The sequence below is a fragment of the Rhipicephalus sanguineus genome, chromosome 5 (assembly GCF_013339695.2).
Source record: "Rhipicephalus sanguineus isolate Rsan-2018 chromosome 5, BIME_Rsan_1.4, whole genome shotgun sequence".
Classification (NCBI taxonomy): Eukaryota; Metazoa; Arthropoda; class Arachnida; order Ixodida; family Ixodidae; genus Rhipicephalus; species Rhipicephalus sanguineus.
In genome coordinates, this window is record NC_051180.1 from 168,892,714 (window position 1) to 168,909,997 (window position 17,284).

At 44.6% G+C, this 17,284-nt stretch overlaps 1 protein-coding gene across 1 annotated transcript in view; it reads left to right on the forward strand.

The window, feature by feature from the left end:
• LOC119394424 (nephrin) overlaps positions 1 to 17,284 on the forward strand; it is a 186,884-nt gene that overhangs the window by 157,374 nt on the left and 12,226 nt on the right. Inside the window, exons 8-10 of the mRNA XM_049416082.1 lie at positions 5,542 to 5,727; positions 8,227 to 8,340; positions 15,962 to 16,097. Of these exons, the coding sequence (XP_049272039.1) occupies positions 5,542 to 5,727; positions 8,227 to 8,340; positions 15,962 to 16,097 (436 nt within the window). The remainder of the gene's footprint in view (positions 1 to 5,541; positions 5,728 to 8,226; positions 8,341 to 15,961; positions 16,098 to 17,284) is intronic.

Genomic DNA, 17,284 nt, shown 5'->3' on the forward strand with positions numbered 1-17,284 from the left:
GACACAATAAATTTTTACATAAATGCAAATAATTTCGACGGAAGACGTGCGCGACCTCTATGTACGACAGAAAACAAAAAAAAAAGTTTGCGCAGCTTGCACTAAGACGGGCAAGGCTGGGTCATAGCAGAGCTGGTGGAAACCTAGCTTGGCTAGGCTTTTACCCTCCCCTCTGTCTTTTTCCCACCCGCTATAGTATACTAAACACGGCTATGCTTGCTCTCTTCTTTTTCTATCTTTTTCTATCTTTTTTTCTGTCGTTTTCTATTTCTTTCTCTGTCTTTCTATCTTTTTCTCTCTTCCCTTTTTTTATCTGTTCTTTTTCCAAATCTTTCGTTCTCTCTTGCTCTGTCGTCGTTCCCTCGCCTTCTCTCTCTTTCTCTGTTTCTCCCCTTCGTTTCTATTTTTTTTTCTTTTGCTGCCTCTATGTACTCGTTCTCCCCTTCTTTCCCTCCTCCTCACCTCACATCTGTCCTCATCCACACTTGCATTCCCCAACCCCTTTCTTTACTATACTATACAAGGCTATGCTATGCTCTCCTGGCAGGCCTGGATAGCCGAGTGGTTAGGGCGCTCGCCTTCGGATTCTGGGGAAGTGATTGAGAGCTTTCCGGTTCATGATGATGATAATTTTTCCATCTACGACACACGGCAGATCGCGACCATCACAGTTGTTATTGCATCAAGACCATAACAGCTCAAAATGTATTGTTTAAGGTGGTACACAGGCGCCAACAGTTGAACATAGCCGTGCAATTGTCCTTTGTTCCGCACGGTTTGCAGACCACGGTGTCTTTCCGCTTATTCTGTGGCATGGTAAGTCAAGTGTCCACTGTCTAATCAACACATTTCTGCGTGTCTTTCTTTTCGGCATGACTGAGAAAGGCAGAGCAGGAGCAAAGAGCCAAGATCTCTAATAGACCAGAAGGGAGCTATTCTTCCTAGTGGTGGGGTCGACTTCCGTAGAGCCAATTTCCCCCGTGGCTGTGCACACCTTAAAAAGTAAGTTACAAACTAAACAAGAGCCACGTGCACATCCCTCTTTTTCTTTCTTTCTTGCTCTTCACTCTCCTCTGACGGCTCCCTGCGGTTTCGCATTCGCCAACCGCTCGCGGCATGTCAGCGCGGCGGCGTATGCTCGCCGGCACGTCCCATTTTACTGCTGCGAGCGGTTTCTTCCGGAAGTTGGTTCAACTAGAGGACTAAGTTGAACTCCATGCAGTTTCACAGTCAATGTTGCCCGGTAACATAAATAACGGTCTCAAACTGAACTCGAAAGCGAAATTTGAGGACAAATAGTGTTAATATAGCCATCGATTTTGAAAATAAGCAATTATAGGCACTTAGAGGCGTTTAGGCACAAACGCCTGAAATAGGAGTTTATGGACACTATAGAAACACTACAAAAACCCTTCTTAGACTCTAAGTCATGCTCATTTACCAAAGTGGCACGGTAGGAGCTCAAGGAACAAAATAGACGTTTGCCTTAAATCCGGTCTCTAGTCATCACTTAGCGATTCATGTCAGCCTTCTTTAGTGTGACCTACCGAGGTCTGGCTCAGCGGCACTATTCCCGATAGCAGTTTTAGAGTGCATTGTTATTTTGTACTGACAATCTCGGGTGCCAAGGTACAAACGCTTTTAGAATTTCATGTGGTGCTCTGTACGTTGGGGATACATATGTAAGCTTGTGTTGTGATTTTAGTACGTGGTATTGTAATAAAAAGTGTTCTGTTTCTGAGCTTTGTTTATCGAATATGAAAGATATTTTGTATATTCTGTTCGTAACTTTTTCTTTCGGCTTCATTTCGAGCTGCCGTTCTTGCGTAATGTACGATGGCTTTTAATGGCCGAGTTCCCCATTGCTTCGAAGTTATTAAACCACAGCCACAACAACGAAATATTGGTTATCTGTCTGGGACGAAAGAAACGTACCCCCATACTGATGGCTATAATATATGCAAGGACGTGCGCTCCTGAAACTGCACTCTGAGGGTTTCCACTCTTGTACAGTAGCGTATTTCCTAGCATATTAGCTCGTTACATATATATATTTTTTTCTAATTGACTTGGGTAGCTGACGCGCACGTATATCGATACAACACAACAGAAATGGCAAATCCACTGAAAGATAACTTAAGTAGCGTCATTTCTTTAAAGGGCCCCTCACCAGGCCACATAGCAAATTTTAGTTAGACGCTGGAAGTTGTTGTGTGCCGAATGAAGAGCAGTATGCCGCAAGAATTTTTCAAATCGGTTCATTACGAGCTGAGAAAAACAATAATTGGTAGCGGCGCGAAACCATGATGCGAGGAGGCGAGTTTCAAACCCTTGCCACTCGCCCCGTGTAGCCTTAGCAAGCCAAATCCCTTCCCTGCCCTCTTCACTTGACACATACGCATGAACACGTCATGCGCATGCATCGTCACGTGCGCATGACGTGCCCGAGCAAGCCCGAGCACGCGAGCGGCGTTCCACGGCCGCTACCTTTTTTTTTATGTAGCGGCCATGGGCGTTTTTTCGGCGTTCTCTGTGGTGTACTGCCTGTTTCTGCGGGACGGGCATGAAAGTTGAGACATTTGTACGGGCACGAGAGTGGCGGTATCATGAGCCACTGCCGCATTAACATTTACTTGGACGCGGTAGAATAAAACGAGCGTAATGAGTGCTCGAACGCGCCAGAACATTACTTTCGTTTCCAGGGCTGGCGTCTGCTCGATGCGCTAACCGCGGGGACACGAACGCATGGGAAAGGGAGGCACATGAGCCCCGCATCTCGCTGAAATTCACGAAAAAAATACGAAAAAGACACACAAATTCCCTTTGTGTGTTTCATTATTTCTCTCAAGTTTTATTATACTATTCAAGCAAAAAATTACACAAACTACACATGTCGTGTCAAATAATTATCGCAGCGTCACGTGCTACTGTTGGAGACGTCAGAGCACAGTCGTCTACGTAGAGGAGCGACGTCACAGCACTACCATCTACGTAGGGCCATTTTTTCATGTACGTCATCCCCTCATTCTCTAAAGCGCGCGCCCGCGAGAGGAAGGGCAAGCAGCATTCACCTTGAAATTTGACTCATTTCCGCGGTGCGTAGCGTTGCAAGTTTTGGCACACGTGATCGTGAACGCCCAGTGCATGCACTACTCTCGTTAGCTCAAAATTGTCAAACCTGGTGAGGGGCCCTTTAAGAGCGCAGGCACCTAATCTCTCTTGCGTTTTGTTGATTTTAAATCAAGTTAGTTGAGGTCCGAAGCATGTGGAACATGACTCTTGGTCGGAAAGATCGGCTTGTGCGATTCTCGCGCTAGATTGTGCGACGGCGCTGCAGCTCGGAACGGCGTAATGGGAGATGTTCGAGAGATTTCAAAACTATGCGAAAAGTAAAGTTAAATACGAGAATACACGAGGAAGTGGCGCTATTTTCGTCGTGTCTGAAAGCGTAAAAATACGCGGTACCCATTCCGTCGATATACAGAAGCGTTCATAATGTGTTTGCGTCAGTATGTTGAAACGGAACGAAAACCTAAAATGAAAAACAGAAAACGATATTTTTGACCGGAACGAAAACGTAACCGAAACGTTATCTATTATTTTGTTCCGGAGTGAAACCGAAATATTTTTTATCGCTTTTTGGTTCGCGGGAAAACTTGGCGATCTGGAACAACCGAAGTCATGCAACGTGAGCAGTAATGCATATCTCATTGTATAGTGTTAGAGCTTATCTCTTGCAGGAATTCCAAAGTAAAGATGTGTGGAAATTTTGCGAAAAATGAAAAGAGTGGCAACCAAAGCTGTTTATATTAACGCAAGTGGACTTTCGTGTACCAGTCACACTCTAGCGTGGAGAGGGTATTCTCGACGCTGACGTTTGTTTTATCAGAACAGCGGTCTCGCATATCGGAAAGTACGCCCTCGATGATGAGCTGCTTCTGAGATAACGCTCACTCACTTGACACAAAACATAGAACCTGCTTAGCAAATTCGTAATTCGTTTTGAGAAAGTTAAGTAAAATAACTTGGAAGGGCACTAGTTTGCGCTAGTCTGTAGGAATTTGTGGTACACTTACTTGCGCTTCCCTGAAGAACGCGAGAAGAACGTGTTTTACCCCTGTCCCACGTTCTTAACAGGAGCGCAAGTTTACCGCAAATCCAATGCTTTATTGTTACTTACGTTCCAATTTTCGCACAAAAATAAAAACGGTTACGAACCCTTACAGAACAATTTTTTTCGTTCCGGAACAGAAACGGAACGGAACTTTCTTTCGGTGGAGCGAAAAACCGAAAAATTACACCATCTCCTGCTAAAGGGGACCATGAGGCGATGCGAAGCCGGAGCACTTGCACGATCGCGTTCCCTTGGCGATCGTTGGGCATGCTACCGACCTCGCGTCGTGGAACGCGAAGAGGGACGCTACGCGCGTCGTATCTTCCATCTAGCCTGGCCGTTAATTCTCACAGGGCGAGCGGGGAACGCGGTCGACAGGCGGGCGAGAGGGGGGCAGCGTAGGAGAGGAGAGAGAAGGGGAGGGGACGCGCATGCGCTCGAGCTCACTGCGGCGTTGCGCAGGAGAGAATTTCGGCATGTTTAGCCCGCGTTTCAGAGGAAGAGTGGAAAGGGGGAGGGGAGAGGGAAAGTGGAGAGGGGTATGGGAGAGAGGGAGAGAGAGGGAAAGTGGAGAGGGGAAGGGGAGAGGGAAATGGGAAAGAGGAAGGTGAGAGGGGAAGGGGAAGAGGGAAAGTGGAGAGGGGAAGTGGAGAGGGGATGGGGAGAGGGGGAAGGGGAGATGGTGAGTGGAGAGTAGGTGTGTGGAGAGGGTTTGCGCATGCGCAGTAAGGGTGGTCACGCCGCACACCACCACCACCGGATTGAGCTCCGCCTTAAGATACTTCGCATCTAAAACGACAAACATTTTGTTCCGACACCCTGGTTTGCGTACAGGGTGTCAGCAAATAGGCAACTGACAGATTAGGTAATATCAATGGTGCGGTTACCGCTGGTGCACCATTGTGAGTGTAAACCGTGTCGTGAATTTGCTTTACGGAATATTTAGATCAGGAAACCGTGTCAAGTAGCGAAAAGTATGACCGCAACAAAACAGGGTCTCACGCGGCTCAGCGGTTCCAGGATGTGCTCCTCTGCCTTGATGCTCATGAAGACAGCGCCGTTGCGTTGGCCATTGGCGTTGTAGATTGTCAAACCTCACCACTATGCATGTAGCAGGCCTGTGAAGCGCCATCTTGAATGTGCACTCGTGCTTTGTTTATGCTTTCTTTATTGTCAATTGATGCGTGGCGTTCACTCGATCTAACGCGTTTGCTCCCGCAGCGGCCATGCCACAACGCTGACGCTGAACCGTGTTTGCAACTATGGCTGCATAAATAACGTCTATTCCCGTCTTGGACTACCGCCCCCTCCTCCCCACTCTCTGAAACATCCCGCTTCCGTCCCTGTTGCAACCTAATACCATTGTGTTGAGACCGATGGGCTCGCCAAGCTCCTTATGCAGAAACACTTTAATAACTTGGTCGCAGGGCGCCACTCGTTCGGTGGCGACCTTCATCGCTCGCTCAGAGGCCGACTACGGGGCTCTGAGCTGCGAGGCACGCAACTCCGTGGGACCACAGCGAAGACCCTGCCTGTTCAGCGTCGTGCCGGCCGGACCACCCGAGCCTCCGGGTCTATGCGCACTCGCAAACCAGACCGAAGAGGCCTTTCAGGTTGGTGTTATGGCGGATATTTAGTAGGGGGGTGCGAATATCAAATTTTCAATTTCTCAGTGAATTCGAATAATCATAGCAGAGTTCAAATCGAATAGTTTTCAAATATTTTGTATATGAATAGTAGAAGTACTGACTTTCGCATACAGGTTTTTTTTTTCACTGACTATAAATGAGATAGTAAGTTTGTTGCATAGCAAATAATATGCAGAAAACTTATGCATATCAGAACACTGTTGCTTAAGAATAGCACATATGCAGGTATTTAATGTTGTCATTAAAGAAGGATAGTCGCTTAGTTATTCAGGAAGCAGCGACACCATTGTGCATGTCATCACACCTCCAGACAACGAAAACTATCGTTCACTAGGCACACTAGTGCGGGTGTGTTAATTTGGTCTTTATCGTTTAAACATTAAAGCATGCTTTTTTCTATTGGGAGGAAATGACAACTTGTCGGCGCTGTGTTCAATGCAGGTGCTTCATTCTACGCTAACCCAGAATAATGCGGGTGTTCCCTATTTTAGGCATTTATTCCTAATATTACAGTGGCTCCCCGCTTATTTTAGGTAGTGTTTTTTTTTTCAGTATAATTATGGCACTCTTTTGCGACAAAGTGCTCGGACTCGTCATATATATATATATGTAAGGAATTAAGAAAGAAACTACGACTTTCGTTGGTTCGGCACTGTATATTTTCACTAACGTTTCGTCTGGTGGACCAGACTTTGTGAAAGTTTCAAATTTTCAATATCTTGACAAAGTCTGGTCCACCAGACGAAACGTTAGTGAAAATAAAGTGCCGAGCCAACGAAAGTCGTAGTTTCTTTCTTCATTCCGTATTATATCGGGGTCCGCGTGATTCTTTATATATATATATATATATATATGACGTGGTGCACAACCCAGATCTCTGGACGTACATTGATTCGGAAGCTTACTTTAACGCAGACATTTTTGGAGCACATTTGCTTATTTGCTTGGTCGAGGTAATTTATCTCCCCAATGCTGAAATACAGTTCCTCACTACGAAAAGTACCCGTATGAATATTACCACTGGATCTTCCTTGAAACACTGTGGAGGGATTGCTGGAGCCACAGTTGTTTAATCATGCGACAACAATACGTGAGCTTGCTCAAGATACCGTCAATGGTATTATGGCTGAGCACGTCTTAAGTGCTATTGGAGAAATAACGTTCACTCATGTTAGTATAAGTATTGAGTGTAAGTGTATGCGCTGATATGAGAATGAAGGGTATCCGAACCGTTCTGTTCGATGAAACGCTCGAAATAGCAGACCATAGCAGTTATTAGTGCTTATGCAAACGTCCACTGGCACAGCAGCCGACCGCGCACATATACCAGCTGCGTTTATCACCGTGATTTCTCCAGCCATCCTGCCGTAACAGTTGTATCTGTGTAGTGAAGCGCAGCACTCTCCAGATTCTAAAAAGACGTAGCTATAATTTTTTTTTTTTTGAGTAACCATGGCAACGCAAATGAAGGTGACCTCCACGTGCACTGCCGAATGCAAATGCGTTACCGCACTCAAAGTGTTTTACAGGCAGCATCATTCACTTGCCGTTGAAAGCGCGTGCCAGTAACTTTGATGACAGCATGCAATCAAGATATGTGTCTCTAAAGTGGCAAAGGGTGCTCGAGATTGAGCTTGGTGCGGTGCATAAGACCGGCCATTACGGCGTCGATACGACCATCTACCTCAAACTTCCACCGCAACGAGCTACTACCACGATTGCTGCAAACTATGACGCAAGACCCGTAATGTTTCTGGTGGAGGTGAATGGTAAAGCTGAAGCAAAGGTCCGGTTACAGAGAGACAGCAAAATATTTACTAAAGAATCAACTTCTGCCCTATCCCCGTAATGAGCGCCACTAAAACAAGAACTGCTAATACCACAACGTCCGTTACTGCCTCTGCTACTACTACTGGCTCGACTGCGACAGCTACTACTCCTGCCACTTATTACTACCAATACTCGACTACCACTGTTCACCACTGCTGCTACTATTATGACCACTATACTAACTAGTGCTCTTACTATTAATCTCTTATACTATAAATCGTTGTACGTTTTTGGTTTAACTCTGTTGTTGCTCATCATCTTGCACATTCTTCATTATCGCATGTATAGACATGATTGCTTTTCTTGAGTGCTGCTTGTTGAGGTTCCATTCCTACATTCGAGTTAAGCCATACTTTTAAAGGCATACCTGCTTGTGCGCTTCAATGCACCTAAATGGAATGGCTGTGGTGGTTGTATACACCGTGGATCAATGAAACTGCCAAAAGAACCGCCGCAGTGGGCATATACATCCCGTATTTTCTTTTTCTTTTGCAGCTTTTCTTCCACATATACATCATTCTGTCAAAGGACAAACACTGTGCCTTTCATTGCGATGAGGTGCTGTTGTCATGCCAGCCAAACACCCCCGGCGATGCGATATTCAGTTGGCGCTCTATTTTCTTTTTTTTTCAGGTCCGTTGTATTGAGGGCCACCACGGCGGCCTTCCTCAACATTTCGTCCTCGAGATCCATGACAGCGGTGGTCGATTTCGTGGAAACGTGACCTCACCCATGCCATATTTTGAGGCGAGTCTCAAGCCATGCTACCACTCACTCGAAACACCACGCACGCCTCGTTGTTTTTACGTATTAGCGCACAGAAAGTAAAACAGGCGTCACTTCGGTGCACTCTGTTTTGTAGTCATTCGATATATGACTTCTCTTTTGCCTTTCAGCTGAACATTTCTTGTAGGGTAATAGAAGGACAAATAAAAGCGGAACCGCAGTTGCCACGAAAATACGCGGCCAACCTAAACAACTCATTCAATCTTTCGTTGTTTGTTCAGCGGTCGAAATGTGTCGTCGACGTGCTGAGTATTCGACGGCGTTTGTCTTATATTTTGACCTTGCTGTCCGCTAAAGTCAACAATACTTTCGAGACGACAGCGTTTTCACGCAGGCTTCTACACTCTAAAGAAGAAAAAGAGTCATTTCACTCTTTTTGGTGAATCCTGAATGGCCATGTATGTAACTATCTTTAAAGAGACACGTTAATTCTCTTTTGGTGATCATTGTACTCTCTTCGTAGAGTGCTGGGAGCCATCACTCGTCAGAGAAAGTTAACATTTCTTGTAAAAAAGAGTTCTATATGTGGTAAGTCAGGGTTCACCAAGAAAACACGTACTCTCTAAGCACCGTCTTTTTTTTTTCTTATAGTGTATAGCAGTTGCTCAACAGCAGAGATATAGAAGCGAAATGTACCGGTAAGGTCATCTGCCTTCAGTTGATTGGATGTCGACGGATAGCTTTTACGTTGTCGATGTGTTCAGTACAATAACAGGGGCAACTTACTGACCTTCCGTCACGGTCACGTTTGTATTGTAAGCTGTGTCATCTGACAAAAAGAAAAATTGTAGCACGAACACCTTACTGAGAAATTAACGAAGGAAGGGCAATTTTAAGCGCTCGTATTTGTTTGCTAGACACAACATTAATTATAACTAAGAGAGAAGAAAGCCAAGGAAAGTATAAGGGATGTTATTTTTTTTAGTAATTATTATGTAAGGTGTGAAGAAAGTAAAGTGGACGAAAAGATAACTTTTGTAGTAATTATGATGTAAAATGTGAAGAAAGTAAACTTTACTTTCGTCCACTTTACTTTCTCCACATTTTACATCATAATTACTGCAAAAATAACATCCCCCATATTCCTTGGCTGTCTTGTGCGTTAGTTCTATTTAATTACTGGGAAGGTCACAAGCATGATTCGTAGGTGCATCACGTAATAAAACAACATATTGCACCAATATATAATATTACCCAACGCTATATGCGTGACGTTAGCCAACATTGGACAACACAAACTGACATTAGTCTTAGCCAAAGCTAGTTGACATTATATGCAAAAACTAACCATAGTTAGCCGTTTGTTAGCTTACAGTATCCGACATTATCCAACTTTTAACCGACTTTTTTTGCCTTCACGAAATTTTAATCGCCTGGAGTTATCGATCTCAAGAACGAGAAACGTGCCATCTGTCACAGGCAATCTTAAAAATCCGGTAGTTTCTAAAAGAGACATCTTATCCGCGTTATCAATGAGATTCAAAAGTTGAGTCAGGTCGTGTATAGAACACGTTTAAAAAACAACTCATGAGAGGCCCTTTAGGCAGCCGTGTTTGCTTGAGTACGGTGAAGGAGCATTGTAACAATTTACGTTGTCGCACACTACCCACTCGTCGATAATTACATAATATTGCATTTTACTGCCCGGCAAGCAAGTTCCACCTGATGTCTCATTTGGCTTAATACAATGAGCCTCAGCTCACTTGCGACCTGGCGTTTTTCTCAGCATTTCTTAGCTGTTGACCTATCTGGTAGCCTCGAGCGGCGGCCTCGGCTCCTCTCATCTGGATGTAGACCTGGCTGCGTTAACGCCTAGAATTGAGACCGATGATAATATTACCTAAAGTGAATAAACCAGAGGCTGGTTAAACGTACGCGTAGTGGCGATTGCAATGTTATAATGTACGGAACGCTCCGTGGGCCTTCATGTTTGCGTTTATGTGGCACGGCGTGGCAGCGTCTGTTTGCCCCATTGCCATCCCGCTGAAAGTGCCATGCAATAATTTCTGATATGATGTGCTTTGGTTTCACGGGCCGCTGAGGGAACAAATGGAAAGGTAATGACGTTAACCAGAGGTGGTTGCAGTTAGCGACCTTCCATGCGTAGAGGAAGTGTCGGGATAAGAAGAGAGGGGGGGGGGGGGGAAACGAGACAGAGGCGAGCGTAAGGCAACCACGTTCTCCGATAAACGCCATAGCAGGCGGTGCTGTTAATGTCGAATAAACAGGACCGTAGACCTCAGGGAAACAGCTAATAAAGCTGTTTTGTGTGGTCTTTGTTCGGGAGCGCTCATCTGGAACATTTTGTCCTGCATGACAGTGGACGACTGGCACACCGCGTGCTTCTTATGTTGCTGAAATGCGCCTACTTGCATCTCAAACTTCCATCTTCTTGCACAGCCCGCGCAATGCGTACGCCTACTCTAAGCTTGGCATATCGACTTCTTTTCATGGTATGCGATACAGTTCAATAGTTGATAAGATGTACTTCTCTCGTATTGATTAAAACGTACTTTTGTAGTGGTCTCTGAATTTGGTTGGCAATTCTCGTTTAGCACCTCCTGAGCTCAACGTTCCCAAGGCAGTGTCCTCACGTGGAAGTCCATGCCTCTGAAACACAGCGTACGCAGCGCGGGCAATGTATACTCGAGGAGCGCTAAATTGACGCTAAAACAAATACAGTATGTTCAAGTATCAACGCAACAATCACGTTTGCTAACAAGGTCACAGGGAAATATTTTCAGGAAATCTTGAGGTACAGCTCGCAGTTATGGTGAGATGCCTAGCTGAAGAAAGGGAATGTCGGGAGGTTTAGAGGAAAACATCGCCGCACTTCAAAATCAGACAACACTGTCCGCATAAGCGATCGGGAAAGCTTTCTTTTCTCACGTTACCAACACCACTTTAGGACGCGCGCAATTTTTCGCATTGTTTCGCCTTTCTTTAGAGTGATTTTACTGCTCTGATGTTTATGTTAGAATGTAGATGTAGCTGTTTTGACTATTTCACGCTCTGAACATTTCTCATATCCTTATGCCGCTAGAACTAGCATGTATGAGATGTGACCTTCACTTCAATTTGCATTGAAACGTCCGTACAGTATACCTAGCCTATAGCCTACTTACGAACGAGAAATTTACATAATGGATCCATTTGTTTTCTTGTTACCAATGATACATTTTATCTCCATTTTAACACTTCTCGCACTGTGATATTTGTATCGCTCTCCTCATGCCAAGCGTCGAAAGCGTTGTGTACGAAAGCAACTACATCGAATGTCGTCAATATAATATTGTTCGCTTGAGAAGCGCGCCACACGGTCATAAATCGGGCACTTACTTAAGAGATACTTGAAGAAGCTAGTCATCGTTTTCGAAAATGATGATGATAATAATGATAGGTACATCCCTGCACTGAAACTGTTCAAGATATGCTAGCTTTAGAAGCAATCGGAGGTGGCTTGCGCTGTTGTGAAATTATGGTTAAAGATTATGTGTGCACATATCTATGTTTAATGTTCCACTACCTTTTTATACATACGCGTCTCTTCTTTTGTATCTTGACTGCCTCCCTTGGTAGGTCGAAGTTTGGACCCATAGGCAATTAGCATAATGAGCAACTAAACAGCCCAACTTCTAACGCAATTTATAAAAGACATGAAGACAAAGACTAGCGATGACTCTCAAGTAAAACTTTTCATTGAAAAACACAAACACATATAGGTGGACAAACGTGCACCTGTATGTGTTGTTTTTTTTCAATGACAGTTCGTCTCGCTAGAAGTCGCGCTCTTCAGTTGTCCATCTAATATAAGTGGGTGTGCGAATAGTCACAGTTTTAAAAAGCGAACCGAATACGAATCGAATACTGTTCGGATAGCTTTCGAATAGTAAGTCAACCATTTTCAGAGTAGGCCTGCGATGTTAAGGTAACACTTTTCTAAACAGCCCAAGAATTTCGCAACATTTTATTTGGAACAACTATTCACAAGCTTTAAGATAGGAGCATTACGATTACTTTCAATCTACAAAATTACAACGATTATTAAACTCAAGCAAGCTCGTATAAAGCAGCAATTAGAGCCTTCGCAATATTTTGTAATTGTAGGATCAAATATAGCAGTGACTACAGTATTCAAGGTGGTCAAAAGCTTTTAAACAAAACGGACACATGAATATTGACCAATTTTCACGAGTTAACATCATCATGGGTTTCATGGTGAAGATAGCAGATTTATGCACTGTCGCTTCGGCGACACTGGAGTTTTAGGCAAAAACGCCTTCATCCTCTGATCAATATAGCGTAGATAGTCCCGTAAGTACATGGGCTGCATGCCTCTGCATGCATCGATGATGAACGCAAGAAAAGGTACCCTTCCCTGTTCCAACGTCACCGTTCCTTCGAGCATTTTTCTTCGTTGCTGATAATTCAAAAAATATTCACAAAATATTAGATATTTCGAATATGCCCTATTCGATTTCGAGAACGGAATCAAATAGAGCTCTATTCAAATCGTTATTCGAAAGATTCGAATATTCGCACGGCCCTATATACGAGTACCAACCCGGCCAAACGTTTGCTGTTCTGGGCGGGTTTCTGGCTTCGCGCGGAATTTTTCGACCAACTGGCCGTATAAGACGCATTAAAACTTCTGTTCGAGATGCTTGTCGATTCTGTCACTGCAAATACACAACACCGTAAACACACCTGGCAGGGAGTAACTTAAGTGGAAATTCTAAGGGCTGAGAAACTTGGCAGGCGCACAGTAAAGTAGGACTAATCAAGGCCGGATTAAGGGAGGCTATTATTGATCTAGTTTACCCCTTTACTCTCTATGCTGCTTTCAGGGAAACGAACGCGAAGAAAATTCCAATTCTTTCTTTGCGAAGCCACAACCTCTGTGATATATTCATTCATTATTTTTAAGCAGCAAGTTTCCGAAGAACACGTCGGGCGCCATGAAGGCTGTCTTTTCCTACTGTCAGAGTTCTAAGCCTCCGTAAAAAACAAACCTGACGTAAATAAGAGATCCTACGTGCTTTCGAACGCAGTTGCGGTTTCTTCCGTTGCTTTGAACAGGATAACGATGTGCATGAGCCCTAAAGCCGGGATTTAGAACACGCGGGTTCGACGGCTGAATTCAGTCAGCAAAGTTTCGTTTCTACGCTCGCCTTGCTTTTTTGTCTACTTTGGCGGCCTTAACTGTTCACGCTTTCTTTAGTAGGTACATTCGGTCGCAGTAGCTTACAGCAATCACTACTATAGGGAATTGGCCAATATGGCAGTCGTTCAACGGGGCGAGGGAGATAAAAAACAAAGTACAGTACTCACAAATTCAAACGAGACCTCAATTTTTGTAGTACAGTGAACTCTCAATTGAGTGAACTTCAAGGGACCCAAGGAAATAGTTCACTTAACTGAAAGTTCACTAAACTGAATATTCACTAGAATATGGAACAACATTAGGCACAGCAGACATTAGAGTCAAAAGTGTGAAATGCAATTTATTTTTAAAAGAAATCTGTAATTTTCATTTCGACTGGTGCCCTTAAAGCGCAAGAAGAGACAAAGCTTTCCAGAGAGTCTACATTTCTGTGCACTGCCTCTGGCACAGCTTTTTGCTAAGACACGAAGTCTCGCAACTTTCTAACATACTCTACCGCCTCGGCTAGAGTTACAGGATTTGAACCTGCCTCAGCCGTTACAACTTCCTCGTCGCGCTCTTCTTCTTCTGGTTGATGTTACAAGAGCGCACGGCGCGTGAAATGCGCTGTTGTTTCCCGAAATGAAGATGGCCGCACAATACCGATGATGCCGATGAGACAGACACAAAAAGAAGGGGCGAACTGATGCGCACGTGGCTCGTTTTCGTCACCCGCAAGGCCGCTTTGCCTCGGCGGCGCCGCATGCACAAGCGATGTCGCGCCGCCGCCCATAGATGGGCGATTAAGTGGCGGCTCGCATCGGCTATGCCAGTGCTGCAGTGCACAAAACTTCGTTGAATTGATTTAAAAAATGAGCCTGGGTCCGCGGATCAAGTTCGTTCAACTGAAAAATTCACTATTCTGAAATTCGTTTAACTGAAAGCTTTTTGCATAGAACGCATAAGAAAATCGCCGGGGATTTTCTAAAAGTTCGTTATTCTGAAATATTCGTTAAACCTACGTTCGCACAAGTGAGAGTTTACTGTATAACGACTGGTATGCGCAATTGCTCGAGATAACCATGTGATATCGCTGCGAATCCGATCTGTGAAGATAATGTTGGCTCCGACCTACGCGTTCGAGCCGAAATTGCGCCGATATGACCCGAACTGAAGTCTGTGGAAACGAAAGTATGCGCGTTACTTGCCCCTAAATTGTCCCGTTTCGATCAGTGAGTACTGTACAAGTAGAATTCACATTCAATTTTCTATAATAAAATAGTTAGGAAACGTTGTGAACAATACAGAGCACTTATGCGAATAGTTCACAATTATAGTGATATTTTTGGCTCAAGGGGATACTTGCAAATTGCTAAGAATACGTGCCCGTATCAAAATGCGGACGATGCACGTACTCCGGTATGGTGACTAGCCGAGGAATCTGCAGGAATCCTCAAATGGAGCGAAGCTTTTGTCTACTCTTTAATTTTATTTGCATGTTCTATAGTTGGTCACAAGCTACGAATAAATTAAACTCCGCCCACAACTGTCACTGTCCCACCCAGACCGAGTTTACATAGATGCCTCATCAAATCCCATTTGTTCATTTCTGTGACGTCAGGCAGCTTTCGCGGATTTGAGGTAGGTGGTACTCCTCATATGCACACTTGTTGGTGTCGCTGGATTTCGGTCAAATAACTCTAACTTCCTGGCAGATTTCGGCAATCTTTCTGATGCGACTGCTCGAAGAGACCTATATAGTATCTTAAGTAGGGCCGGACGAGGAACGTTTCATTATTAATATACGTAGTATCTGCATTAGCAGCGCAAAAATGCTTAACGTTACAGTCTAAATCACTAGCGCAATTCTCTTGTACAGATTAATGACACTCGCCTGTAACTTGTCGATGAACATGAAAAGAAACTGCAATGAAACATGAAATAAACATGAAAGTTCTGAGGGCGAGGCCTCTTTTACTCTTCGGTTGTAACCGACTGTGGGTCAAGCTGCGCTTGACTGACTAACTATAAATACACGGAAAACCTGAAAAACCGTAGAAAAGGCAACGTTACTTTTCCCTGTCCTGCGACTTTTCATCTCTACAAGACTTCTTTTCCCCCTATCTTGTTTATGGCTCTTAGTAATATCTTAGCAATCGTATAATAAAACTTTGTTAACCGCTGTTACTGGCCTTGATGCATACACATGGTGTCACGAGGAATCGTCAGTGACTTGACTGCAGTTAACGGCAATAACATAATTTTGTTAGGAATACGTATGATGCGTGCCAGTGAAAAATACATGTTTTACCAATTTGTATACTGAAGAAGGTGCCGTCAACAGATAATTGAGCTAGCGCAGCATCCTTGCCACTACTGTCGACTGACGACAGAAGGACCTCCGCTGAGTAATAACGCGGGGGATTTTTGGCTTCGCAGGTGTCGGACCTCCCATCGGGCAGCGAATTCGTACTGGTGGTGTACGCCGCCAACGGAAAGGGCCGCAGTCCGCCAGTGCTACTCACGGCGTCCACGTTGCCGGCTGCAGCAGAGAGCCTGCTGCACCAAGGACCTGGTAAGACTGCGCGAAGCCCAATTGAGCTGTCTTCGCACCACTTGAATCATTAGCGTTATATTTGTCCACTGTGAGACCGTAGCTGTGAAAGAGGGAAGACATTTAGAGAAATAATTGGCCTAGGTTGGCAGGTATGTTCTCCGGCCTGCTGCTAGAGGACAAACAAAAAACGAAAGCCCGCATGCACTGATACACCGTCCGCTTTGTGTTCGCAATAATAAGGTCCATGATGATGATGATGCAAACTTTATTTGGGTCCAGAGAAGACACAGGGGAGACCCGGCGTGCCGGAAATGACCATTGCAGAGAAGCTTTCTTTCTAGAAGAGCACAGTGTTGAACTTGCTGGCGCATCTTTGACCTTGACTTGGTCTTCGGGGTCGTTTTCTGCCCTTGTCACCGTTATCATGAAAGCGCCGTTTCTTGTTCGTCACCAGTGACGCGTTAGACAAAACCAGATGAAACCAATTGACAATTAGGCCAGAGAAAGCGTAGGGGACATAAATTGTTGTTTCCTTTAATGTAAAATTGAAATGAATTTGGGTGGAAGAAATATCAGCCTTTTCGTCGGTGCGATCCAAAGCCACGTATTCGAAGATTGTTTTTCAAAGGGCCCTTTTTTTAGAGTGTGTCATAATGGTTGATCCTTCCTTAACAGTAATCGGTCATGCCACGGAAGAGAAGCGTGACAGAAGATACAAAGCGACCTATTGAAATTGATGTGCACTGAAACTTTTTTCTATGTGCGTTTCTAAAGAGGCCCTGCAACACTTTTCCAAGTAATCTTCTAACGACTTCATTAAAACAGTTTATTGCCCCACGACTTGACTGCAGCAAACATTTTTAGAATTCGCCATGTACGAGCGGAGTTGCAAGGATTTGAAGCACGCTGTAACTACTTTCTCTCATCTCTCGTTCCGACGAGCGCGCGGGCACGTCGCACTATCCCTCGGCTGCCGCGGTAGCTATGCAGCTCACGATGCTCTAATCAGCCAATGGCCGTGGACTTTGGGTTTATGGCGTGTTCATTTGGGTTTACGGCATCATTTGTCGAAAGATAATCGAGCGATTTCTAGCTTACTTTGAGAACTAATTGCGAAATTCAGGCCGCTTGCTGTGCTATAATACTTGGCTCACGATCGGGAGCCTCGGCTACCGTTCGGCAGCATTTTCTGACCATGCTCAAGG